This window comes from Aulostomus chinensis, chromosome 22, assembly GCF_037954235.1.
Source record: "Aulostomus chinensis isolate RoL2024-O1b breed Wild chromosome 22, RoL_Achi_v1.0, whole genome shotgun sequence".
Lineage (NCBI taxonomy): Eukaryota > Metazoa > Chordata > Actinopteri > Syngnathiformes > Aulostomidae > Aulostomus > Aulostomus chinensis.
The window spans coordinates 12,189,755-12,216,091 of record NC_141341.1 but is presented as its reverse complement, the minus strand read 5'-3'; the positions used below and the strand labels follow the sequence as shown (position 1 = coordinate 12,216,091).

General features: G+C 41.9%; 1 protein-coding gene across 2 annotated transcripts; it reads left to right on the top strand.

Moving 5' to 3' along the window:
• The first annotated feature begins 358 nt into the window (after window positions 1-358).
• ago4 (argonaute RISC component 4) lies at window positions 359-24,563 on the top strand. 2 transcript variants are annotated; one of them, XM_086192420.1, is made up of 19 exons: window positions 359-560; window positions 5,969-6,140; window positions 6,383-6,503; window positions 8,577-8,758; window positions 9,639-9,775; window positions 10,679-10,813; window positions 11,962-12,049; window positions 12,142-12,289; window positions 12,433-12,552; window positions 12,712-12,840; window positions 15,517-15,650; window positions 15,773-15,957; window positions 16,118-16,277; window positions 17,461-17,632; window positions 18,189-18,332; window positions 19,018-19,152; window positions 19,242-19,343; window positions 20,156-20,355; window positions 20,535-24,563. In XM_086192420.1, exons 1-19 carry the CDS (start codon window positions 542-544, stop codon window positions 20,641-20,643), a joined length of 2,592 nt encoding a protein of 863 aa, XP_086048546.1. In that variant the 5' UTR covers window positions 359-541; the 3' UTR covers window positions 20,644-24,563. The 2 variants fall into 2 exon arrangements, with proteins under 2 accessions (XP_086048546.1, XP_086048545.1); XM_086192419.1 differs by having other exon boundaries at window positions 360-560; window positions 12,712-12,873.
• Window positions 24,564-26,337: the final 1,774 nt, after the last annotated feature.

The window sequence follows — 26,337 nt, the reverse complement described above, 5'->3', positions numbered from 1 at the left end:
GTCTCATATCTCATGTTTGTCTATATGGCATAAAAAAGCAAGATTCACAATGTCACTGTTTTCTGCCTGTTGCCAGCTGCTGAAGTGAGATTTCGTTGTAGGTGACGAGTATTTTTTTTTTTTTTGCGTTTTCTTGGTGTATTGATATTTTTGTAAGGATCTGCATCTCAGCTGGTTCTATTATACAATTATATATACGCGTATTCAGTGGTAGTATTGCTTCTTACTCTTGTTATCTACAGCCTGGTTCTCCCCCTCGACTGACGAGGATCATTAAAATTTCATCTGCCAGTGCGGCGCCCCAAATTACGCATGCGCACAGCTGGTTCCAAGGCTTCTTCCTAACGCATGCGCAGTTACAAATCCCCAGCGCCAGCAGCAGCAGTAGTTCAGGTCAGCCAGCCCAGTCGGCAGTCATCCTCGTCTATCTGTATTCCCTTTTCTTAAATTAGCCACTTTAAGCTTCGCGATACCGCCCCCAATTTCAGCGTCGGTACGGAGCCGGCAGGCCGGGACAGAGACGGAGAGAGAGGCCTCGGCCATGGAAGCGCTCGGACCCGGTAAGAAAAGAGGAAAAAAATGAGAAGCGAGGGAAGAGCGGAGAGCGCAAGCCGTGTGTGGGGCTCGTGTGGTCGAATGCGTGTCTTCACTGGGGGCCGCGGCTGCTGCGAGGCCTCGACGCGCTGACGGGAAAACAAACCGAGGCCCAGCTCCAATGTGTTTGTGTGTGTGTGTTTGTGTGTGACAGTATTTACATCGAGGAGAAGCCACGTTGTTTGCGTATCGGAGCGATGTGTGTGTTTGTAATTGGTTATCCAGCAATGTGCGTGTGGTGTTATTTATCTGAAGCACGCACAGCTCGTCGTGGCGGAGCTTGTATTGTGTGAGCGGGGATTTAACTAGGACCTTCCTTCCTCCTTCCTTCCGCGTCGTGGTGTGTTTATGTTGATGTTCGTGTACGGCGTGGTTTCTTTTCTGGACTCGACAATCTTTTTCTCTTCGGCTAAACGAATATGTATCGTCTAAATTTGCTGAAATATCCGTTTTATGTTAAACCTCTCTTTGCTATAATTGTGAACGATCGCAATCAGGAACAGCGTGTCTCCTCGGTCTGCCCCCGTCCAAGATGACAGCGAAGGATGGAAAAACAAAATGAATGCCAATAAAACACATGTTGCTGGCGTAAAGTGAGCAAACGTGTGTGTTTTATGACTCACAATTTACTGGTAGGGGTCTGTCATTGAATTACCCGCCCGCACTCGGCCAGCATGTGAGGGCACAGCAGGGATGGATGGCGCTTTGAGCGACCAGATCTGCAGGCCAGCTCCATATTATTATCCAGCTCCTATATGATAACAAAGGCACTTACTTCCAAACCGTGCAGTCTAATGGTTTGGTGTGCCGTGGAAAGGCAGCCACACACCTGCAAAGTATTTGTTATACATCGGTAAATTGCTTCTAATCGTACTTGAAGAATGGGCAGTAAGATTAGAGGGAATTTAACTCAGCAAAGGGGGAAATAATCACATTTTGCCACCTTGAAGAAAAAGGTTTATATTTTAAGACTTACTGTATGACAAGACTCATCGCTCATAACGGCTGGGGGGTGGCATTAAAAGGTGTAATTTATGCTGGAAATTAGCTTTTTGCAACGTGTTTGACAAAGGAATGTGTGTGGAGAAAAAATCTTAATGGAAGACCATCCACAGGTGTGAGCACTGAGCACCTCATTGTCACACCTTCTCAAAGCAAGTTTTTGTAGGATTTAATTATTGTTCAACTCTATAGATTCTTTAAAAAAAATCAGACACAAATTACTTTGTTAAAAAAATTAGATGTTGTATTATCTATTTTGCATCTGATAACAACTGGTCTTTTCAGCCCTGGTTTCTATATGTGCATTGTCATTAGGTGCAGAAAAATTTGTACCTATCACTTAGATTTTTGCTGGAAAATTGATGATATGGCTGTGCTGCAAACTTGCATCACAGTGGGATGTCCTGTCGTGCTATGGCTTAACAATGGAGCCTCTTCTGCTTCAGTTGTTGGGGTTTCTTCAGAAACACTCCTTGGCCTTTGGCTCCAGCTTGAATTCTTTCAGCAGGGCCCCAAACGCTACATAAATGATTGCATTGACCCAGACTGTCATTGTACAGCAGGTGGTGGGATTAATTTTAAATGGCTCTAAGATGCATTTTAAATTGAAGATGAGGGGGTAGAGGTGTGTTTCAATCCTAACTGGAAAACAATATTGAAGTTTGCTTATATTGTTGTTAGAAAGATATAAACAGAGGCAAAAAATGAACATAAATTGTGGCAAAAGCAATACATTATCGATGTTCATAAGGGGGAATACAAAGATGTTTGCAAAACAAAAAGTTTCTAGGAAGATACAACAATGGTTGGAATGGTGTGTGAGGTGTCACAGGCTGTGTATGCAATACTTTTCTTGTGCAAACATTGGTGCTGCAAGCAGTCCATTGTCTGTTAGTGATGCAAGCAGCCAATGTTGACATTTATGCAAATAATGCAAGATAAAATGATTGCTTTATCTCAATCCACAAGTACTAGAGAGTGAAAAAATGTTTGAGCCATGCTTGATTGTCCTAACGAGCAGGTAATTGTATTTTATGAATTGTCGGTCTATATATGCAGTACTTCAGTCAGTGTAGTACCTTAATCCAGGTGATTTGCAGGTGTGGGTGACAGTGCGTTCCCTGCGCAGTGCTGTTAGTCTCTGACTCATCTCAGGGCCGAGCCATCATCCTCATGCTCGGCTTAAGCCCAGCTGTCTCCGTTCTTGATCACACTGTGGTTACCAAGGACACGTATAACATTAGTAGGCTCTACAGTGCATGAGTAGCACACCCCGCTCAGCAAATGTGAGTACACTGCACACGATCTAATGGCTTATAATCAAAAGATCCATGAAGAGAAAAAAATCATCACAGACATTGAGTAATGTTTTGCACTGTGTTATAATGCTCTTTGTTTTGAACTTGACTCATAACTGAAACTGACGACATGAAAAGAGACTTGTTTGCCTCCAATGTGTGAAGAGGAAAAGCCTATTTTCACTTCCCCTGTGACTCTTAAGATGTAGCGCGCTCTCACTTGAGGCTTAGGTTCAAAATCTCGAAGGACTCATGTTTGATTGGCTGTTAATTTGAGAATTAAATGCCATATTTTCTCTGTTTATATATTGATCACTATGACATGTAAGATGCACTTTTTAGACCTGGTCAGTCCCTCATCTCAAAGTTGCTGGGTTTTTTTTTCAACATGCATGACAAGGCTCCGAATGGGATGAATAAAACAATACATGCACAAGAATCTACATCAAGACCAGAATCACTACATGCATGTTGTCACACATGCCATTTGTTTAAAAAGGTGGTAACAAAATACTAGTAATACCTTTCAGTATAAGTTGGAATAATTTAGCAGCTCAAATTCTTACAGCCTCCAAAATCACAGAAACAAACAAACAAAAAATAGATGCAGGAAAACTTAATACTATTGTCCTCATGTAGGGCTGGAATGTTGTACAGGGTTAGTTTGATCTATGTGCTCCTAATAATTTAGCAATCATGAAAGCACATGAGCAGGAAGGTTGTTTTCAGGTTTTTTTTTTTATACGGTTTCTATAGATTTGAATTAGACCGATAAAGAGAAAAGATGCCATTTTGGAAGATGGTATATTGTCATTTCTTTTAGTTCTTTTCTCACCTGCACAGTTTATGTTTATTCGCTAACCTAAGACAGAACCGAAAGTAGAGAAATGGAGGGTTGATGGTGATGAGCAGACAGGTTGTGGAGGAAGGATGTGTTCAGGCATTTCAAGTTGTGACACTCGTGCGCATTTCTGAGTGTAGTAGCATGGCAGCTGAGGAGGCTATACATAGGAACAGCTCTGTTTTCGGCAAAAGTGGAAGAGGACCTAGAGCTCACCGTGCTTAATGCACGTACACTAAAACCCTTTCTGTAGTGTTTGTGCATGCAACTGCTGAAAGATTTTTAGAAAATATGAATTCATTCTCACACTATTGATTCCACAGGCACTATGATACTTTTCAACATGGTGAATGCTCAAATGTGAACATGGGAAGAATGATTATTGACTAAATATGACTAAATAGTCAATTCTTTGCAAAAGTCCACCCTGTCTCATCTACATGATAAAGAACAAAATGTCCCACGCTACATTTTAAGACATTCTACGTAAACAAACAACTTGTAGCATCAAAAAAGAAGTTTAAATGAATGCACTCGAACAACAACTGAATTGAAATACGCTTGAAATTTTGTATTTCCCCTTTGACTCATGGTGCTGTGGGGACCACAACACTGGGTTTGCAGTATAGTGCGCCTCCTGTTGCTATCAGTAATAAGGCCAGTGGGACAAAGTGGAGTGAATCATCCAACGATATTAATCCAAGTGGTAACAAAGAATAGCAGCTGTGTAACAAATAGCCTTTTATTTGTGGTTTTATCATTAAGTAAAGCTGAATGAAGTTAAAATCCAGCTACTGGTTTGTGTGTGTGTGATGGAGGAAGAGGATTGGCTGAAAGGTTCTGGTGAGAAGGGGAGATGATTTGGGGCCCAGGCTAGATGGGGGCATGTAGGGATACGTGTTTTCAGGAAGCGATGGGGAGGGTCTCGATTGTCTGTGCTCTCGCGCTTCACTTGCTAACTGGAGCGTGTGGGTGCATGGAGTTCAGAAGGACCCCCGCAGTCCCTTAGCTGTCAGTTGACAAAAGCAATAAGCAGTCTCCTCCGACCTCCTTCAGTACCATCAACCCTGTATTATTTTAACTTTGCTTCTCTCTTTTGGGTAATTTTCTTTCCATTCGGGAGGAAAGACAGAATGACATGTGGCAAGCTAAAATTGAAGAAGCGGTGAAAATTTAGGGATAGCCTCAAAATGCTACTGATGAGTCAGTATCAGCAGAACTGAGACTGTCGGCTCTCAAATGTGTTGTTTTAACAGATTACCAATGTAAAAGCGAGACCCAACATGGCAGCATATCCTCCCACCAGACACTGTTGCTTTACACGTCATGCCTACCGGAAGGCCACCACGCTTTGTAAAATCACACGCTTTATGGCCGTATTGTTTGGTTCAGTATTAAAAAAACAAGCTGGTGGAGTTTGGGGTTTCTTTTTACCGTGGTATAGCGGTTGCCCTTTGTAAAGGCAGCCTGCATGCCTCCATTGCTGTTCATGTATGCGTTTATGAAGCAATTTCACACTCAAGGTAGAGCACTTAAGTGGGTTGCGTCCATATATCGAAACATACTGTATTTATGAGTGAGATGTTAGTGTGTGGTATGTACTGTGTATAACGGTAATCCCAGACTCCTCCATATGGCCCTGCTGCTGTCTGTCTGAGAGGAGCTTGGTCTTTGTCTCGGCGTGTGGGGTGGGCGTCCTGTATGTCTGGGTGGAGCTGGGGGCGGGATGAAGGATAATTGGAGGTCATTGTTTCATCAGCCCCTGGTTGACCCATGTGGGTCAGGGGCCAGAGTTGCGGATCAATCAATGCATGCGTTTGTATGCCCCTGTGAATTTGTGCATTCAAGCAGGTGACACTGATGAGATGGTTAGCAACAAGCGTGGCGTTACACCACACACATATTCATCATTAGAATTTGACATTTACAGAAAAGAGAATGGTACTCACTCATTGTCGCCACTTCTGTTCACATTCATATCAAATGCTAGTCTTTTTTTCTTTTTTCTTTAAAGCTGGATCATTTTTCAGTTCCTTTGGAGTCTGTTGGTAAGCTGCTGTGACTTGTAATGTAGGAAAGAACGTATTGTGGTCAAAAATGGGATTTATACAGATGTACAATGTCAGGTATTCATATGAACCCTGAGATGGTTCTAACCTTCTTGTAGATCATCAATAATATCAGTAAATAATTCTTTTCAGAGTGATCACTGTTGGCTCTCTGTTCTTCCCAGGCCCGCCTGCCCCTACCTCTCTCTTCCAGCCTCCAAGGCGTCCCGGCCTCGGCACGGTGGGGAAACCCATCCGGCTCCTTGCCAACCATTTCCAGGTGCAGATTCCCAAGATTGATGTCTATCACTATGATATTGACATCAAGCCTGAGAAACGGCCACGGAGGGTCAACAGGTAAATCCACAGACAAGGGTTGAGCAGAAAAGGCTCATGTTTGTTTTTTTTTATTCCCCTTTTACTGATTTTTATTTGGAGTGAAATATGTAAGGAGAGGGGAAAAAATGACTTTCGTGTGTGAAGCTGAATTGCCATTTTTTTTGTGTTTTATCAACAGGAATATTGACTCTGCCAGTGATTTTGAAGCTGCTGCTTTGACTGTGTTTTCACCTAAACCCCTCATTGCCCCTGTCTTTTAGGGAGGTGGTCGACACCATGGTCCGGCACTTCAAGATGCAAATCTTTGGAGACCGACAACCTGGCTATGACGGGAAGAGAAACATGTACACAGCACACCCACTGCCGATAGGAAGAGACAGGGTTAGTGTCTTAGTTTGGCCTTGGTCTCATGGACAGATAACTTTGAGTGACCTAATAAAATGATATGCGTGTTAATATTGGGACGAATCTCCAAATATCTTAACGCTAAGTACCTATGTCCCTATTTTTAGGAACGGGAGGGGGTGACACAGGCATCTAAAATCATTTAGTGGATTAGACTGAGCTGGTAGAGCCATGTCCCAAATATTTAATTGCATCTGTAGAGTAGACATATTAAATACCATGTATTTTTGTGTGCTTCCGATGGATGTCACAGATGAGGACACAGGTTTGCTTGGATCCACGCACAGTGAGACTTGAAGCTTGACTCTGACTCAAGATTTGGGACTCATGAACCCTTAATTTTAATGCAGTAACACTTAAGGGCACATCTGATGGGATAAATGCCATTCCCTCCCCTCATTAGCATATGCAACCAAACGCAAGCAGCCTGGGATGGCTAGAAGTATCAGCAACAACAACAACATGGCAGGTGCAAAAGCATGACGAGGCCTAACCTTTAACCGTGAGAATGAAACACACGACACGAACAAGAGTTCCTAAGTGCAACATCTGCTGCATTGACAACACAATGGCATGAACACACACCCAGGTTGCTCTGTCACCTGCTACGGGGAAAGTGAACATTGTCCATGGATGGTTGGCAAACATTTTAAGCTCAGCTTCAGGTATCTTAACGTCTAAAGCTTCTTACTAGCTTTGTAACAAGGGAAGTTTAACCTGATTAGGTCCTCTTTGTTAAAATCCCTGAAAAGACAAGCATTTGCTCGCTACACTTGTTAGCTGTAATCGTTAAAAGGGTCCGGTAGTTTAATAACCGCTGTCACTGTCTTTAGGTTCATGTTAAACTAAGAGAACGACCATGTTAATTAGAAAAGCCCACGGGTTACAGGTTTATTGGTGACCACATAACATTGCAGGCTTTTTCGGTTTCCATTACGCTGGGTTTCTGTGACTAACTTATCTAGATTATCAAATATCATATTTTTTCTTGACACGCAGTGTGATAAAATCTCTGTTGTGGTGATAATGTCGTGCTTATTTTAACAATATTGTCCCAGTTAATATTGGTCAGGCATCATTATTTATTTAATTTTCATGCAAGGAATTATATTTTTGACTTGTAGACTAGTGTCAGTTATCACAAATAGATCTCTTTGGTATAAAAGGGTTGATGTTTGATGTCAGCAGTTTGGTAACGCGCAGTATATTTTAGCCTACTTGGCAGTATTTTTTTTTCCATCCAGTGACAAGTGTGATGGTAAATATTTGGTTGAGCCCACCAAGCCTTAAACAGGGGGAGAGGGTTGTCACAGCTATGATTCTGCAACAGACCTGTGACTCCTTTCATTGAAGTGAATATTATGTCATGAACTGACTTATTTGTTTTTTTTAACAATGACAAAGGAAAAAAACAGAAGGTCAACAGATTAGAACTCTGGCGCCGAGGCTACCTTTACCAGCCATGGCCCTGGTGCAGAAGGAGCGTGTGCTGCAGGATTTTTTTTCCTTCGTGAAGCGAGTGACCTTTCCCTCGACATAAGGTTGTTGTTTTTGTTTTTTTTGGTTGTTTGGTTCTTAAGGTGCTAAGGAGAGCCAAAGAAACCCATTTGGGTGCTTCACCTTGGCTAGATCGATGGTGATTTATGTTTGTGAACAGCTGACCTGATGGATACACTGTAACTCTTTGGCATACTCCTTAACAATTTTTAGCCTTGAACTTAGACTTTACAGTCTTTCTTCTTTGTGTAGCACTGCCTTTTGGGTATAATTAATTTAAAAGATAAGAGAGACTAATGGGTCATATTGTATCTTGAATGATAAACTTCATGGTTGTCCACACAATTGAACATGTTATTTATGGTTTTTGGCACTTTGTATATATCTGTTTGTTCTGTTTAGGTGTAATGAAGTTGAATGTAATGTTTGTGACTCATTTGAAGGTTTCTTTCCCTTTTTTTGCTGTTGTCTTTCAATGCGCTGCTCTTGAGTGCGGCCTGTATCTTCCAACAATTTCCCATCAATCATTGTTGCTGTCTGTCTTTGTCCCAGGTGGATCTGGAGGTGACCCTGCCTGGGGAGGGGAAGGATCAGACATTCAAGGTGTCCTTGCAGTGGGTGTCTGTGGTCAGTCTTCAGATGCTGCTAGAAGCCTTGTCCGGTCACCTGAATGAGGTCCCTGAGGACTCTGTTCAGGCTCTGGATGTCATCACACGGCATCTGCCTTCCATGAGGTACTGATATTCATCCATGTGTTCCTTTTTCACACTCCCTTCCCGTCCGCCTTCTCACATCTGCATCTGGATTATTGCTTTTCAGACTCTATTGGTCTGTATTACTGAATTTCCTGCTGTCTTGTCATCTGATCGAATGACATTACTCCCTATAATGGATGTGTTTGGTGCTTTACTCCGGAGGAATTTTCCGAGGAGCAGCTTTTGCAGCACCACATTCCTGATATATTTATCCATCTAAAAATTGATTTTCAAGTCTTTAATTTAGAAACTGCTGACATCACAGCAAACATGTGACATGCCCGCATTATGAGAGAAAACAAACCCCACTCTATTTCACTGGGAACATTTTCATTTGTTAGATTGGATATCGTGTAGTTATTGAGAGCTTTTGCAAGCATTATTGCTGAATATCTGATTCAGAAATTAGAGTTAGTTTTGAATCAAAACTCCAACATCTCCAAGAGTCTGAGGGCGCTTGAAGAGTGCATATCTTTGCTAAAGGGATATGACCTCATCAATGCTTCATGATGCGATGTTGAACAATGAAGGGGAGGATTAGTAATATCTCGCTTGCAAACTAAAGACCTTCAGTTCAACCCAATGTGTAAATATGTTTTTGTTTTTATGTAATGGGTTCATCATTTCTCATTACACCCTTCCACAATGTTTGGTGAAAATCAGCCTCACACTTTTTATGAAATCCCACAAATGGCACCAATCGGATCACCTCCTTGGCAGATGTAATGAACTCGACGGATAACTGGATCTTACTCTGGTTGCTGAGTGAAAAAAATCCCCCATGTGTTTTTCATGAATGAAGATGGTTTGAGTCTGTGGTGATTGGATCAGTCAGTGTCTTTGGTGTTTGTGTGCACAGGTACACTCCAGTGGGGCGTTCATTTTTCTCCCCTCCGGAGGGCTACTACCATCCTCTGGGTGGGGGCAGGGAGGTGTGGTTTGGTTTCCATCAGTCTGTCCGTCCTGCCATGTGGAACATGATGCTTAACATCGATGGTAAGGCTTTACGTGTGTGTGTGTGTTCTCAGGGTGTTAATGTAGTAAATGATTTGTAATAAATCTGGGAGTTGGTGTCTAAATGTATGTGCTTTATTCTGTATTGGCTGTTAAAAATGATCATCCACATCATGTCGAATGTCGGGTCACTGTCACTACTATCACCTATAATTTGCAACATATTGTGTAAACAAAAACCCCCTCCACTTGCATTCTACCATCAAGACTATAGACTTAAAGACTAACAGTTGCATTTACTCAACTGGATCTGAACAGAGGTCAAAGTGCAATGGTTAATTTTAAGAGTTTGGAATCAAACACTTGAGAACTGTAATCTTCATTCATCTTCAGGCATCTTGAATGCACTTGTAGACCCTCTGTAAGACATCTTATCTGCTTATCTGAAGCAGGATCCATGAAATATTGTACAGCCAGTGTCGCTGATTCAGTAAAAGACATTTCTACTGAGTCTGTCCTAGTTCCCTCACTCAAATGTTTTTTTATTAATGAAAGGAATTTTGAGATACTTCCCAAATATGTGAAAACTTTGGAGATGATGTCTTAGTTTAGAGGTCAGCTTGGTTCCAAAACAAATCTTCCTAGTTGATGCAAATTTGTTTTCATAAAAATAAAAGTAATGAAGGAGCAGGCTGTTACTTGTGAATTGAACCAGTGGTTTGTTATGGTTAATTGAAGAGACTAAGTCTTACTGTTCAGGACCTCCAGCATTGCTGCAAGGGTTATTAAGAGGAAAGCCCTTGTATACATCAGTTACCTCTTCCATGTTCAGAGTTTGCCCAGACACATCCTGTGATATGTCATGCATTAAATAGTTTTCCTGGTGGGCATGATATGAATACACTGGATTGTCAAAATGAATTATGTGGTTCCTCTACCCGACAGTGTCCGCCACCGCTTTCTACCGTGCTCAACCTGTGATAGAGTTCATGTGTGAGGTGCTCGATATCCAGAACATCAACGAGCAGACCAAACCGCTGACTGACTCGCAGCGTGTCAAATTCACAAAGGAAATAAGAGGTGAGCCATCACAAAATACTCATATCCAGTGACTTGAACTGCTTTAAAAATGGTTCCGCTCAGAACATATTCATTGTTCAGTGTGGATCAAAGTCATGAGATAACAAGTAGGTGCAGCCCTGCAAGGAACATTTGCATGTTTGATTCACAACCAACCGCACCCATATTGACCCTTATTGTGAGGTAAACAACAACACTGTGTACCTGACCTGAAAATAACAGCTGCCCCTTTTCCACACTTGATTTACAATTTATAATTCTTTTCAGGATTTTTTTTTAAAGTGTTGGTTATAGAATTGAAGAGAGACACTAGGGTAATTGGCAGGTGTGTTGCTGTCTTGTGCTTCTCTCAGCCCCACGCACGTTCCCCTTTCGACTTTTTACCTTAGTTTGTAAATTAATTGTGCTCGAATCTCTGCTTGCCAGAGTCTACAGACTAAGTTTTCAGTGGGCTGCACTTTGCTTGACATTGGACTCTCACCAGTTGCAGACAACTGAGGAGGAACAAAGCCATCATTATTGGCACTTATTGCCATGTTGACACTTTTACGGCCTAGTTTTCCTTTTTTTTTTTCGTAGGAACTGTCTTGGCAGTAAGGTTTATGAACAACAGGAGCACACCCAGCTCAGGGAAATCATGGTGGTTCCTTGCAGTAATTAAGTTAAAGTGAAAATCATCATTAAATAACCATCCTCAACTAAATAGATTTTATTTTTTTCCTTATTAAACAGACAAATCAAAAACGGGTCTATAATCATTATTCCCAATGATCTACTGAATACAAATGCTCCATCCATAATTCACAGAATAGGCAGCAGTTCAATTTTTTTCATCTTGATTCATGTCAGCTGCACAAAAAAAGCCACTAAATCTGCATGAGCTACTGACATTTTAGATTTGCTAGAACTCTGAACCACATAATTGAAATTTTTGGAATTTAAGCTGACATTTAAAGCTGAGTTATGATATTGTTGAGATAGAAACTACATCAAACCAATAGTCTGTCAGTATTTATCTTCCTTATGACTGAAATGGAAGAACCCCAGGCTGCACTTATAACCAGAAAAGTTTTCAGAGTGATGAACTGAAAAGAATACCGGCTCTTCACACTCTTCTGTAACTATGGTTTCCTGGCTGTTTTTAACAGGATTGAAGGTTGAGGTTACACACTGTGGTCAGATGAAGAGAAAGTATCGTGTGTGCAATGTCACCCGCCGACCTGCCAGCCACCAAACGTAGGTGTTAGTCCTTTGTTCACCCTCACATATCCACTGAAAAGATATTGGCTTCTTTGTTGCTGTTCGCTCACATCTTCACGTATTCACAGGTTCCCCTTACAGCTTGAGAATGGCCAAGCCATGGAGTGCACAGTAGCTCAGTATTTCAAGCAGAAGTATAATCTGCAGCTCAAGTATCCACATTTACCCTGTCTGCAAGTGGGGCAGGAACAGAAGCACACCTACCTTCCCTTGGAGGTGAGAAAGAGGCAGTTTTCGCTCAAATATGATCATCATTTTGCTTGTAATCTCAAATAGCAACTGCTTCTCCTTTGTTTTTTATATCATGCAGTTATACTCTGATCTTTGTTTAATGTTGTTTTTTTTTTCCTCTCGACTAGGTCTGTAACATAGTAGCAGGCCAGCGCTGTATCAAGAAGCTAACAGACAACCAGACATCCACCATGATCAAAGCTACAGCTCGCTCAGCCCCCGACAGACAAGAGGAGATCAGCAGACTGGTGAGTGTTTATTCCCTCCCTTCAGCTGGTTTTCACTGTATTCTTCCATAGTTAATTTGGTGCCATTGTTTTGATATTCTTGATGATTTCAATTGCTGTTCATTCTATCCAGAATAAACAGTTTTGGAATCTTTCTAAACTGCTCTCCACTCTTCCCAGGTCAAAAGCAACAGCATGGTCGGGGGACCAGACCCTTACCTGAAGGAATTTGGCATTGTGGTGCACAATGACATGACAGAGGTGACAGGGCGTGTCCTCCCAGCGCCCATGCTTCAGTATGGGGGCCGGGTGAGTACAGACACAGGGAGGGACTGTGGCAGGGTGAGTACTGGGCAAGGGCTGCACTCTGGGGGCATAAACCTAACAGACAATGCACAGGGTGGGGGGCATCACAGAGTGAATGTTGGGACATGGGTGTATTTCCAGGTTTGCAGGACAAAATCATATCTGTAATGCTTTCATGTAAAAAGCGTTTAACAATGGATTACAAGTTTAATATTAGGCTTCTTTTTAAAGGGGGGTACCATTTTAAAGTGGCGTGCAATCACAACTGAACTAAATCAATATGGCATTCAGCTTTGATTGAGCGGACCTGGAAGTAGCCCCATGTTTAAGTCCTGTGGTGCTGCTCAGCAGTCTCTAGAGAGGGCCTATCCTCCCTTCCTTCACTGGCACAGCTTCCAAGTATGTTAATATCATTTTTGTAGACACGAGCCTGGAGATTTACAGGTTGCATTTATGAAGTTTCTGAATTGGAGGGAGATGAGCTACTTTCCATCGTAGACTGCTGAGAATCGCCCATTGAATCTCAAATCAGCTTCACTACCGAAGGAACTAAGAAGAATGGACAGTTGATTCGGCATGTAATGTTTTCACAACCCACGTTGGATCTTTAATTCATGATAGACACATGAGATGTTCTATACGGACAGGAAATTAGCCTGTGTTCATAGTGAGTTATGGAACAGACATTCTCATCCTGGCAGGTTTGAGAAGCTGAATTGAAATTGGAGAATTGTGAGTAAGGAGGGGTGTGAATGTGCTGTCACCAGGAAGACAATGAGACTCACTTGCCGTTAAAGCATAACAGTTATAGAAGGAAAAATCTTTCAAAGCTAGTGGAGTGTGAATTTTGGCTTTCTCTTCAAACTGATAATGAATCAATATAAATATTACAGGGGCTGTAGTTCGGCGCTCAGTGATTCTGCAAAGGCGACATGAAACTTTAATGATCCCTCACTAAGCTTGGTTTGTAATTTGGGCACATATCCCCTTTTTATTATTCTAGACTTCATTTGCAGTTGTACTTTCACAGATTTAAAGGAGATATTTGATTTGAAAAAAATGCTCTTTTGTGCCAGTGCCAAGCTTAAATCCCACTCTTGGCTGCCTGAACTATACGTTCGTACATTTTCCAAAGATCCTATTGCAGCACTGTCTCTTTCTCTAAATGGCTTGGCCACTTGCCTGCCGGGAAATTGAGTCTAATCGGCTTCCAGTGAAATTCCCTTAAATGTAGACTGACAGCTTTTCCCATTTCTGTGCTCACTTGGTATGAATGAAACACACACTCTTATTTCAAAGCTGCATGCTGATGTTGCTTTACATGCAGTCTCGTCAGAGTATTCTCAGGAACAATATGAGAGCTCCCTGAAGGGACTGCATGTAAAGCTCGAGATGGGAGAAGCTGCAGTGTTATTCACCTGTAAAATGCACCGATTATTTTTGTGGTTCTAACAGCAACCTGGAATAATTGACGTTGCACATATCTAAACCTTTTTAATAAAGAATTTGGTGGTAGCTTTTATAAAGAAATGAAGAATGCCTTAACTTTAGTTGGCATCTGACTCCACTTAATTATGGTCACCTACTTTGTAGAATAAGAGGCTATTAACGGTCTTTGGCAAATCTTGTTAACTTAATTTAAAGCTGCTCCTGTTTAAATTTGTATTCACAACCACACTTGATGTGGGAGCACTCATCCAAGATGTCTCTTGCAAGAGATACTGTACTTTGTGTGGTACATGATATAAAAAAAACTAAATATGTATGAAGTCATTTGTTTCCTACAGTTGTAATACATAGAATGTGGATTACTTGTGCAGATTATGCCACTTGTAGACAATAATGTACTGTGTCACATTGAGGCAACTGCACTGGTATACTTGAGCCAAGTAAATGTAGCTTACAAAATCAGATCTCAGTGAACTAGCATGAAGCCATTTAATGTGTGAATAGCATTTCTGGAGTACTTGGTTGGGCGATGAGATGAATGTTGTAATCAGTGTTTGGCCATCGGCGGCTGTAACATGATGAAAACTGAGCTTTTTCTATTTACCGTTGTCTAATCTATTGGTGCTGAAATGGGTGTCAAACAGTCGTTCATCTGGCAATACGTTTGCCAAAATGAACAGTTGCGTCATGTAAGTTCTTAAGCTTGACTGTTTTTACATTTGATTTAAACCCAAAATGATTCCAAATACTGAGTGATTTTTCTGTTTTTAACCTCCTTTTAATTGGTAAAGCCCTGCACCCCATTTTGTAGCAGTGTTTAGAGTTTATAACCAGAACTGCTCAAAAGTGAGCCAGTGTTGGAACACATGTCCGTATATCAGCAGGTGCTGGTTGTCGGGCTGGTCCACATCTTTTGATACATCGCCCAACTCAACGGTGCACATCTTGGAGCTACAGCTGCTTGACATTTAATGCATAATCATTCTCTGCATATTGACAAAAAAAAACTGTTGTTGTTACCAGGGTACCAAACTGACACCAGCCAAATGTTGTTAGAATATGCTAGTGGCTAGTAGATAAGGGTATGGTCATCTTTTGAAGTGGCCGGTAAAAATTGAAGGCTCGGTAGTCATTTGGCTGGTGGTTAAGTTTGCACCTTGGTTCTAGCACCTATTGTACTGGCTCATCCAACTGGGGGGTTGACTAAGAGAGTAGGGACTCTCTCCGCAGAATAAAACTGTTGCCACGCCCAATCAGGGTGTGTGGGACATGAGAGGGAAGCAATTCTACGCTGGCATCGAGATCAAGGTTTGGGCCGTGGCCTGCTTTGCTCCACAGAAACAGTGTCGAGAGGACCTGCTCAAGTGAGTCATGGACTTTACTTCTGGATGTAGATTTTTACAAAGACAGCTCAGCTGCAGTTGCCCTGCTCTGTTGAGTATCTTAATTGTTGATTTCTGATGAGCTTGTAATAATTTTTTGGCAGGAGCTTCACTGACCAGCTACGAAAGATCTCAAAGGATGCTGGGATGCCCATACAAGGCCAGCCATGTTTCTGTAAATACGCCCAAGGAGCTGACAGTGTGGAGCCCATGTTCAAACACCTCAAGATGTCTTATGTTGGTCTACAGCTCATTGTGGTCATCCTTCCTGGGAAGACTCCCGTTTATGGTAAGAAATCGTGACACACAGTCCAAGTCTCTTAGATGTGGAGTCTAAGGAAATGTGTCGTGTTGTCCTATGCAGAGTTTCAAAATTCATCTGTGAAATTTTTGGTTTTTAGTCAGTTTTTCAAATTGATTTTGTGATTTTTGTGCATTGTTCTCTACAGCTGAGGTGAAGCGGGTGGGAGACACCCTCCTTGGCATGGCCACCCAGTGTGTCCAGGTGAAGAATGTAGTTAAGACGTCCCCTCAGACCCTCTCCAACCTCTGCCTCAAGATCAACGCCAAACTAGGAGGCATCAACAACGTCCTGGTGCCTCATCAGAGGTCAGCATGAATTATGATTTCTACAAGTTTTAGTAATGATACGTAATATATGGCGTCAGATAGCTGTCAAAATCATGAGAGCGCAAATACAAACTAAAGGAGCACAGGATCAGGAATTGAGGGCATAAAAAAACATGACATTGAGAGGTCAAAAATAATCTTGTGGCAATTAAAGTTTTGTCTCGAGCGTGTAAACTGTGACAGAGAACAGTTGCGAGATGGTGGCGCTGCTCGCTCTCTCTTCTAACTTACACGCTCGCTCGCTTCGGGATGTTTTTTCGCTCTCGATATTTTTTCCTACCAGAAATACGTCACGGGGGTAAGGCTCAACAAGACGGTTGCCGATCGAAGTTCGTCGGCAGAATACGCCTGTTAACGGTCAGCTGCTTAAATCGATTTTTCTTCGGCGGTAGGTGGTGGTCATGCAACGAACATGCCATTAAACCACATAGAAGAAGAAAGGAGTAGAAGAAGAAGTTCGCCGAAGTACTCCTGTTAATGGTCAGCGGCACCAAAAGTAGCCAGCTCCATGATTTGATTCTTATTTTAAGTATTATTGTGAAGTCCTATTTAGATCAACAGTTGGTAGCAAACAGTCTTAACACAGCGACTATCTCGGGAAGGTATGGAGCCACATAAGAAAATTGATTTAAGCAGCTGACCGTTAACAGGCGTATTCTTCCGACGAACTTCGATCGGCAACCGTCTTGTCGAGCCTTACCCCCGTGACGTATTTCTGGTAGGAAAAAATATCGAGAGCGAAAAAACATCCCGAAGCGAGCGAGCAGCATCACCGTCTCACAACTGCTCTCTGTCACAATTTACACGCTCGAGACAAAACTTTAATTGCCACAAGATTATTTTTGACCTCTCAATGTTATGTTTTTTTATGCCCTCAATTCCTGATCCTGTGCTCCTTCAGTTTGTATTTGCGCTCTCATGATTTTGACAGCTATCTGACGCCATAGTAATATAGTAGTAGTAATATGTATAACTTTCAACTTCACGATCCTTGACGTCCGTCTAGTCAAGTATTTAAACTCTGAAGATCTGTAGGAACAAATAGTGTCAGTTTCTAGCTTCTGATAACAATACTAGGATCTCTTTTTCATGGCTCCCCTGTGTTTGCATCATGTAAGTGTTTCAGGCATGATACGAAGTGTCTTATTCCTTGTCTCTCCAGGCCCTCTGTGTTCCAGCAGCCGGTGATCTTCCTGGGTGCTGATGTCACACATCCTCCAGCAGGGGATGGAAAGAAGCCGTCCATCGCAGCTGTGGTGGGCAGCATGGACGGCCATCCCAGCCGCTACTGCGCTACGGTGCGAGTGCAAACGTCTCGGCAAGATATGTCCCAGGTAAGCTAATCCTTAGTTACTGTACTTAGAGGAGAAAACAACACTTTATATGACGTCAAGTGTAGTTTTTTTTAACAATTGTTTTATGATTTTGATCTCTGTTGTAAACAGAAGTTTTAACAACTTGGATTTTCTCGCAATTTAGATTTTCCTACAAGTCACTGTTCATCAGATGACCCCAACATGAATAGAAAGGATGTAGTTCATTTCAAAATTTAAAAAATGTCTATCACAATAAATGTCATCAATGCGAAATATGAAAATTGTGGCTGTTACCAACAAGATATGAAAAATGAAATGCCTTGAATTATTTTGAAAGCAGCAAATATTGCTTTAGATTTTGAAGAATGAGGTCACCAGTATTTGGAAAAAAAAATTGAGCCATTTTCTCCTTTTGATCACAGCTGTGTAATTAGAGTAGAACTAAGTTTGATGCAGGATTTTACCGACCCGCCCTTCCCTCCTTTTAACTTTCTAAGATTTTGTCGACAGTTCATCCCTCCATTTTTTTTATTTTTTTTTCCTATTTCAACATCACATTTTCTTGTGTCTTCAGGAGCAGCTCTTCAGTCAGGAGGTCATTCAAGATCTGACAAACATGGTGCGGGAGCTGCTCATCCAGTTCTACAAGTCCACGCGTTTCAAACCCACGCGTATCATCTACTACCGTGGCGGCGTGTCCGAGGGACAGATGAAGCAGGTGAGGGATTTTTGTTCTGAGTGGACTGAGCTCTACAACAATCTTGAGCGTAATCTTGAACATAATTTCAAGATGTTAAGCCAGGGTTTTGGTTTTAGATTCAACTAGATTTCAGTCCAACACAAATATCAGCGCAACATTAAATTTTGACGTTGTCTTTTGACACTTGAATTTTCTTCACACACCCATCATTCATAGATGTGCATTCTTGTGAAAATCCATCATCAAATTATTTATCGATATTTGATGATAAAACAACGCTGATAGCAAACTGTTCAAAGAGCGTGTCAGTTGTTTACATGCGTAAGATGTCAATTCTGACAGTCAGGGAAAAACTTGGACATGTCATGACAGTGGAATATGACAAATTCCTGGCCTGGAAAATTGTTTGAAAACTAAAAAAAAAAAAAAAAGGGCAGAAAATGCTGGAAAAGTCATGATTCACAAGGACATGAATATGAGTATAGATGAAGGAAAATCTCTTAATTTAGAGCTTTAATTCATTACTATGCCCCATGAAACCACATAGTTTTTTTGGGGGTAAATTTTAGTTGTATGAAAACTTCCTCACGTGTGGAAAAGTTTGGGAATTAATTGGTAAAAAGGGATGTGAACACTGTGTTTTGCAAATAATCTACACATTTAAAAAGATTCATGTATTCATGCCTTGTATGCGTGGTTCCAGGTGGCGTGGCCGGAGCTGATAGCCATCAGGAAGGCGTGTATCAGTCTGGAGGAGGATTACAGGCCTGGCATCACCTACATTGTGGTCCAGAAACGCCACCACACTCGTCTCTTCTGCTCTGATAAAGCTGAAAGGGTCAGTAGAAGTTCACTCAAGCAAAATGTAGAATGATGATGTGTCTGTTGTGGGAGGCGTCAGGGTCATCCGTCTATCGCCCTCTGCAGGTCGGGAAGAGTGGTAACGTCCCGGCTGGTACCACAGTGGACAGCACCATCACACATCCGTCCGAGTTTGACTTTTATCTGTGCAGCCATGCTGGGATTCAGGTGAGGGACTGACGCTCAGCATCTGAGTTCACTGATGAAGGTCTCTTAAACGCCGCGTGGATTCCACACAGTTTGATGTACTAGAGTCAGACTTGCGACTCAAATTTGCAATGGCCACGTTTTCATGGGAATATTTTGAATTGAACGTCACTCCTGGAATTGATTGCTCGTTCGCAGTTGCACCAAACCTGAAATATTCTGGTTTGCTAGTATTTATTTCATATTAAAGTGTTGATGGATTAGTGAGCATACGACTGGATAAAGAATGTTTGGAATAAAGTGAACAATGAGTGTAGGAGTTTTTCAACTGACATTTTGGACAGTTTTGCATGTATGAGTCAGTAAGAAGTCATGTAGGGGGAGTGCTTGATAGTCTTTTGTTGAAGTAACACTTTAAGCTACTTAATGAGAAACTGCTCGTGTGGAATGCATCTTCAGATTGATCAGCAGAGAGTGGCCGGTTGTGGAATTCACTGCTAACAATCAGTAGTTTCTGGATGCAACTGTTTCCCTCTGTATTTTCAAAAGAAGGTTGTCATACATGTCTTTATAAGGGCCATGACTGTGGTCCCCACCTGTTGATCTTTATGACCAACGAAGCGGTCAGGCGAGCGAGTGTAGCTCTGTCAGGTCAAACGGTGTTTTGTCACATGACTTAAACGGAAAAGGATGAAGTGCCACTTCCATACTTGATGCAATCTTGTCCATTTTTGACATTTTCTGTTGCCAGAAAATGAGTTATCATAGTATTTGTACTTGATTCATACGGTGCTGACATGTTATGTGTAACTTCTGTGTCCGTCCTCGCTCAGGGAACCAGTCGTCCCTCCCACTACCACGTCCTGTGGGATGACAACTGTTTCACGGCCGATGAACTGCAGCTCCTCACCTACCAGCTGTGCCACACCTACGTCCGCTGCACGCGCTCCGTGTCCATCCCAGCACCAGCCTACTACGCCAGGTTGGTGGCTTTCCGGGCGCGATACCACCTGGTGGACAAAGACCATGACAGGTGAGGACAACCTGGAAATGTGTGGGTCCAGTTTTTGAAAGACAATGAGCTGACATATCTTTAGTTGTGTATCAAACACAGTGGTTAATTAAGAAGGACAGACCATTTCCTTACTACGTCATGTATTTCTTGTTTTTGTGTTGTGCTGACATCGTCTCTGATCTTCCTTTGTCTTGCAGTGCTGAAGGCAGCCACGTGTCAGGCCAGAGTAATGGCCGGGACCCTCAGGCGCTGGCGAAGGCTGTTCAGATACACTATGATACCCAGCACACCATGTACTTCGCCTGAACTAGCGAGCACATCAGCCAGTCCACCTGTAGACTTCCTTCCTTCCTTTCTGTCTTTGAATTTTTTATTCGCCTGTCTCTCTTTCTCTGTCTCCTCCCACATCTCTCTCTCCTTGTAGTCTGTCTCTTTCTCCTCATATTCACTGTACGTTATTTGAATCTGTACCACCACGGCTCTCGGACAGGGGACTTCGCTATGTCCTGATGTCCAGCAGCTCTTCACGGAACACGCACCAACCAGCGTTCCCAGTCGAGCCGTCTTTCTAACCAGCAATCCAGCACTGCGAACCCAAAGGGTTTCCAATGCACAGAAGAAAAAGAAAAAAACCATGAAAAAACAAAAACAAACCATACACACATACAAGTTGAGCCATTATTTTGTGTTTGTTTTTGTTTTTTCTATTCGAATGTCTGCACTCTTGTGTTTTTAAGATACACTGAGCAAGGGAGTGGATTGGCACGATCGGTGTCGGCGCAGCTCTTTAGCTCTCCCAGCTAAGCAGGACTCTGATCTACTCTTACCTCAAAGCCCCTTTGGGCAAAATCTGTCACAAGGTCTTGGGTTTATTGGGTGGTGGGGAGGGAACTCTACATGAAGAGATGGCGAGGAGTCGACCTTTTGAGAATATGATATATTTTTTTCCTTTTTATGAGCATGTGTTTTAACTTTTCTCCTTCAATCTTTTACAAGCGAGGTGACCTGGGTGTCCATACCCATTACTACTTTCCTCCCATCTTGGCAAAGATTATGTCTGTGTGTGCGTGTGTGTGTGTGTGCGTGTGTGCGCATCTTTGTAAATACATGTACTGCTGTTTGTGAGTGTGTGTGTGTGTTTCATGGCAGGCCACTGAATTGTAAAGGGAAATCAAGGAGATAACTGCTGTAAATGCCTCAGATTTGTTGTTTTTATATTCACACATACAGTACATATAAACATATATTTACATCTATAGAGCAACTTAGAGACATATGACTTAAACGGGCTTCACCGATGCCGGCGTGGGTATTTCTAGCAGTCCTGGGTCACTTATTAAGCAATCATTTCAGTTACATTTGGTGGGTGGGATTTGCACCTCGAGGAGGCAGCTGCTCCCTGTGGCGGATCGAATCTCAGATTTGAAGTTAGAGATAAAAAAAAAAGGTAACTCGATCCATCTCCAGCAGTAAGTGAAGCCAGGTCTGACGTGTAGCAGTCTCTGCCTGTGACTGGCTCAGTATTGGGACCTGTTGTAGGGCTGATGGCATTAAACAGAGTTTGGTCTTATCAGCTTTGCTTTGTGTGTGTGTGTGTGTGTGTGTGTGTGCGCGTGTGTGAGAAAAGCAGGATCTTATTTTTCTTTGGACCTGATTCTTTAACAGATTATATAATGACACTGTTGTTGGACATTAATTTTTTTTTTTTTTTTTTTTAAGTAGTTTCAAAGGCCGGAAACCAGCGCAGTTGTGTTTCTCTCTTTTTGTGAATACTGGCCATTTTTATTGCACTGACCCGGGACGCTAGGCAAGCAACAGAGGGCACTCTCAATCTCTTACCTTTATGCATTTATACATACGAATCAACAAAGCAGATTTGTAAAAGTTTAATATAAGATGTTTTGTGGTTATCTTAAAAACCTGTTGTTTAGAATTAGTAGTTTACCATTGATGTTGTTGTTATCGTTGTTGTCAATGTTGTTACTATTGTGATGAAATTTTACGGCTGGCTGCGAAGCCAGTTATATAGTTAATAGTGCGACTTCAGGAATAGGTGAAGGGGTTGGTAGCGCTTTGGCTTGGAAAAACTTTTGTAGCATTCTGGCTAACGGTGAGGAGAAGACGTAGGCCCCAGGATGGACCAGTTCATGCTTCCTTGGTAGGTTCCGAGATGAGCTGAAGCCCGGCGGCAGATGTGAGGTTTAGTGTAGCAATCAGATCTGCTGCTGCGCCTCGCTCAGCTGGCAGTTCTGATCGGTTAGATGGAGACAATCAGGGATTGTAATCGGAGTGAGCCTAGATTAAGGGATTTGCTAAAAGCGGTTTGCGATAGGCAATGAGATGAATTTTTAGACTTTTTAAAAATGGTTTCTATTACTCTGTGTGTATTTGAAGTATATCCCTCTTAAAGTCTCAACTATTAACAGTGTTTGTTTCATATTTTTATGCATTTTAACACTGGATACAATGAATTGACATCAAGCATGACCACTGCCCTGGGACCCACCCCTCTAAAAACACAGGCAGCAACTCATCGACTGTGGTGACACACACAAGTGGCGCCCCCTGGTGTTGAATAGTGGTAGGACAGAGGGTTTGGGGGAACAGTCGACGTTCACGCCTCATCAGGGAAGGGGCAGCTCAGCGAAAACCCTTTTGTAATAAACCACCCGTAAAGCAGCAGGTTTACTATGAATGAGTTTGAGCACCTGCCTGTTGAAGGCGTGGGCGTTGGCGCAGGACAGGAGCGGAGGAACAAGACGGCAACGGGGGTTGGCGGGGGATCGGGAGGGTGCTCTCCAGGCATTGCATGCAATAAGTTTTACTCTTTGATTCAAGGGGGCAGATCACGTGCACTAGAAGCCAAGTGGGCTGTGATGAAATATTCATCTGGCATCTCTGATGGGGGGGATATTTTTAAATCGAGTACAATTATTTGATCATGAAACTCCGGTCAGATAAATGATTTTACTGTTTATACCATGACATTACAAAGCAATATATGAACCCAGTTCTAGTTTTCAAACAGAAAATCAAAGCTATAATTCTAACAGTTGTGGTTGTTGGTCTACTTGCTGTTGTGTCTTTTATTTTCACTTTTTTTTGTTGTTAATTTCATTTGCTTGTATCAATCAGTGGGAATGTGCATTGGGTAGAGTAGTAACGTAGGCTCGTCTAGACAATTTTCTTTGAAGTAACCAACTGTAGACTTTGCTCGCCTGCATGCTGGAGTATTGTCCTATTTAAAAAAAAAAAAAAAGGAAAAAAAAAGGAAAAAATTTTGAATCATATTTATTATGACAAAGAAAAAAATATAAATGCTTTTTTTTTTTTTTTTTTTTTTTTGGAGGGGGCGTAAATGTTTATCAATCTGGTGGGACTGTTTTAGGCTAGCAATATCTGTCCAGTCAAGGTGTGTTTTAAAGATTCCTACACAAATGTCAGTAATTTTAGAGGTACAAGCTGTTTTCTGACGTGAGGGGGGTCTGCTCTTTGCGTCCTGTTCAAATTCAAACGAGGTACTTTCTTCAAACACGGACCTGTTAAAGGCCAGACCCCTCTCCTCGGCGCCAGGTGACAGTAGTGAGCATCCATTAGGTCTCCTTGTTCCTGGCTTGTACCTGTGGCCACGCCTCTTGAGGGGGCTCTCCTGTCTCCATGGCAACTCTGTTGACCCCTCACAAATGCACTTCCTCTTTGTGAAGGGGTCCTTATTGTACCTACGGAGCAGGATTACCTCTTTTTAACCTTTTTAAAAAAGATCCATACTTCTTTCTGTGTCCCAATAGAGAGAGCATGAATTATTTTAAAATTCCTCTCACTTTGATATATCATTATCTTAATGGATTTGTAATCTGTATTGTGTATTTTAATTTTATTATTCTTTTGGGTTCATTTCTGGGGGTGGGGGGGTGTTTTCGCTCTGCTCTATTTCTTTTTTTGTCCTCTAGTGGTCTCTGAAGCTGTGCGTGATTGTCTAATAGCAATAGAATCACAGATTTGGAACACTCCAATTCTGTGAATGGAATGTTCCGATTCTGATTGGACGGAACACTTTCTGACCAGTTGTAAAGGGGGTCCCGCCCCCCCTGCAGTGGGCCATTCACATGCTGTTATTGCTATTATGTGACATGTTCAAATATTTTTTTTTTTTTTTTTTAGCCTGCAGGGAATTCTTGTGTTAATGTGCAAAGTAATAAATTGGTATTTTATGCCACATACACAGATTTGGTGTTCTGATCATTGACTGATGTTGTTGACCTTTTTATATACACATGTCGTCACTAGAGGGCACTCTTTACCAAAGAGTGAACCACGCACACTTGATGTGATCAATACAGCCGCTACTTCTCCTCGGATAATCCTGATTGGCTGCATGAAAATACTAATATTACTACTATTATTTCTGGTCTCCCAGTATCTGACAGGTATAAGATGAGTTTATTAATCTGTAGTAACTGATCACAAACATATTATGGCCACTGTTGTGTTTAATAATCAGAAATAATGGTTTTCCCCCACTGATCTTGTCCTGTAGACCAGGAGTTTTCAAGGCCTGAGATGGTGGGCCTCCCCTTGGATTAATCCTGGAAGAAGATGCCCCTCTCATCACATTACTCAGTTTAATTTCTGGATGACATCAATATTGTGTCACTCAACTCATGCGCTGAGAACTTTTTTTGAGAGGTAGCCTATTAATGCTGTTTTAACTTTTCAGTGTACAAAATACATGAACGTGTTCTTTCCTGAGCCGTTTATTAGTTTCTGACTCTTAGAAACTCGGAAAAACTGTGAAATCCCCACAGAAGCACTGTATCTGTACTACATTTATTTATTTACTTTTTTCCATCTCCATCTCCATTCACTACTCCTTCCCTGAAATTGTCTGTAGGCCCACTTTTCACTGATGCCTCAGCTCTAGATTGATTTAAAAAACAAAACAAAACAGAATCTATGATATGTTGTACACCGGACCCCTGAATTACATTTGGAGGAGGCAGACTGCGAAGGCCAATAGCTGCTCGGTAAATCCACATCTGAATTGATTAGGATTCACAATAAATCTTGCAGATAAATAGATCCCCCCCCCCCCCCGGATTCATGCATTTTGTACGATTTCCTCAGAAATGAACAATGCAATGGTGTCTTCCTTGACCTTGAAGTGATTCTAAATTAACTTTTTTGTGCATTTATCAAAGAAAAAGGATAATGTGGATGGACAAGGCAATGCGATTTCTTAAGATAATTTTAAAACAGTGCTTTTAAGGCTATATGATGTAATGTCACAACAATGCTATTATTCAGTTGGGAACCTTTTTGACAGACAACTTTCTGTTGTAATAGACTAATTTTGACCAAAGAAATGAGTAAAAAAAAACAAAACAAAGAAAACAAGTTTTTTTTTTTTTTTTTTTTTTTGTCTTTACACCCTGTGAGTGGTTCAAAAGTGGTAGCGTGTTCTTATTAACTCCAGCCCACTGAAATAGAAGCTTTTTTGGGGGTCAAACCTTCCTGTAACATCTCTTTTACACATCTTTCTCTTTGTTTCATCACACTGCGTCACTGTTATTGGTATGTGTCTCCTTCCTCTACCTCTCTTTGTGTGCCTTCCCTTCTCTTACCCCACTTCCGGTGTCCCGGCTTGTTGTCATGACCACGGTTACCAAGGTGAGCTGAGGCTACAGAAGAATGGAAACCTGAACCGTAGATCTTGATGCCGTGATATTTAATTCATTGTGCGGTGTGATGCAGATGAGTGAGTGACAGCAGTCCTTAGTCTGAGGAGGCATTTCAGACTCGGGAGACAAAGAGCTGCTGTCAGACCCTGCTGTTACACACACACAGGGTCTGATTTTGTCCTCCTGGCTGTTTTTCTGGTATAAATAAAATCAACCTTATTATAATCAACCACATTTTCTGTGTCAGAATTGTTCGGTTTGTCTGTTTCTCATTGTCACAACATAATAGGTGCAACTTTTTACCTCTCACCTGTGGCTCTTC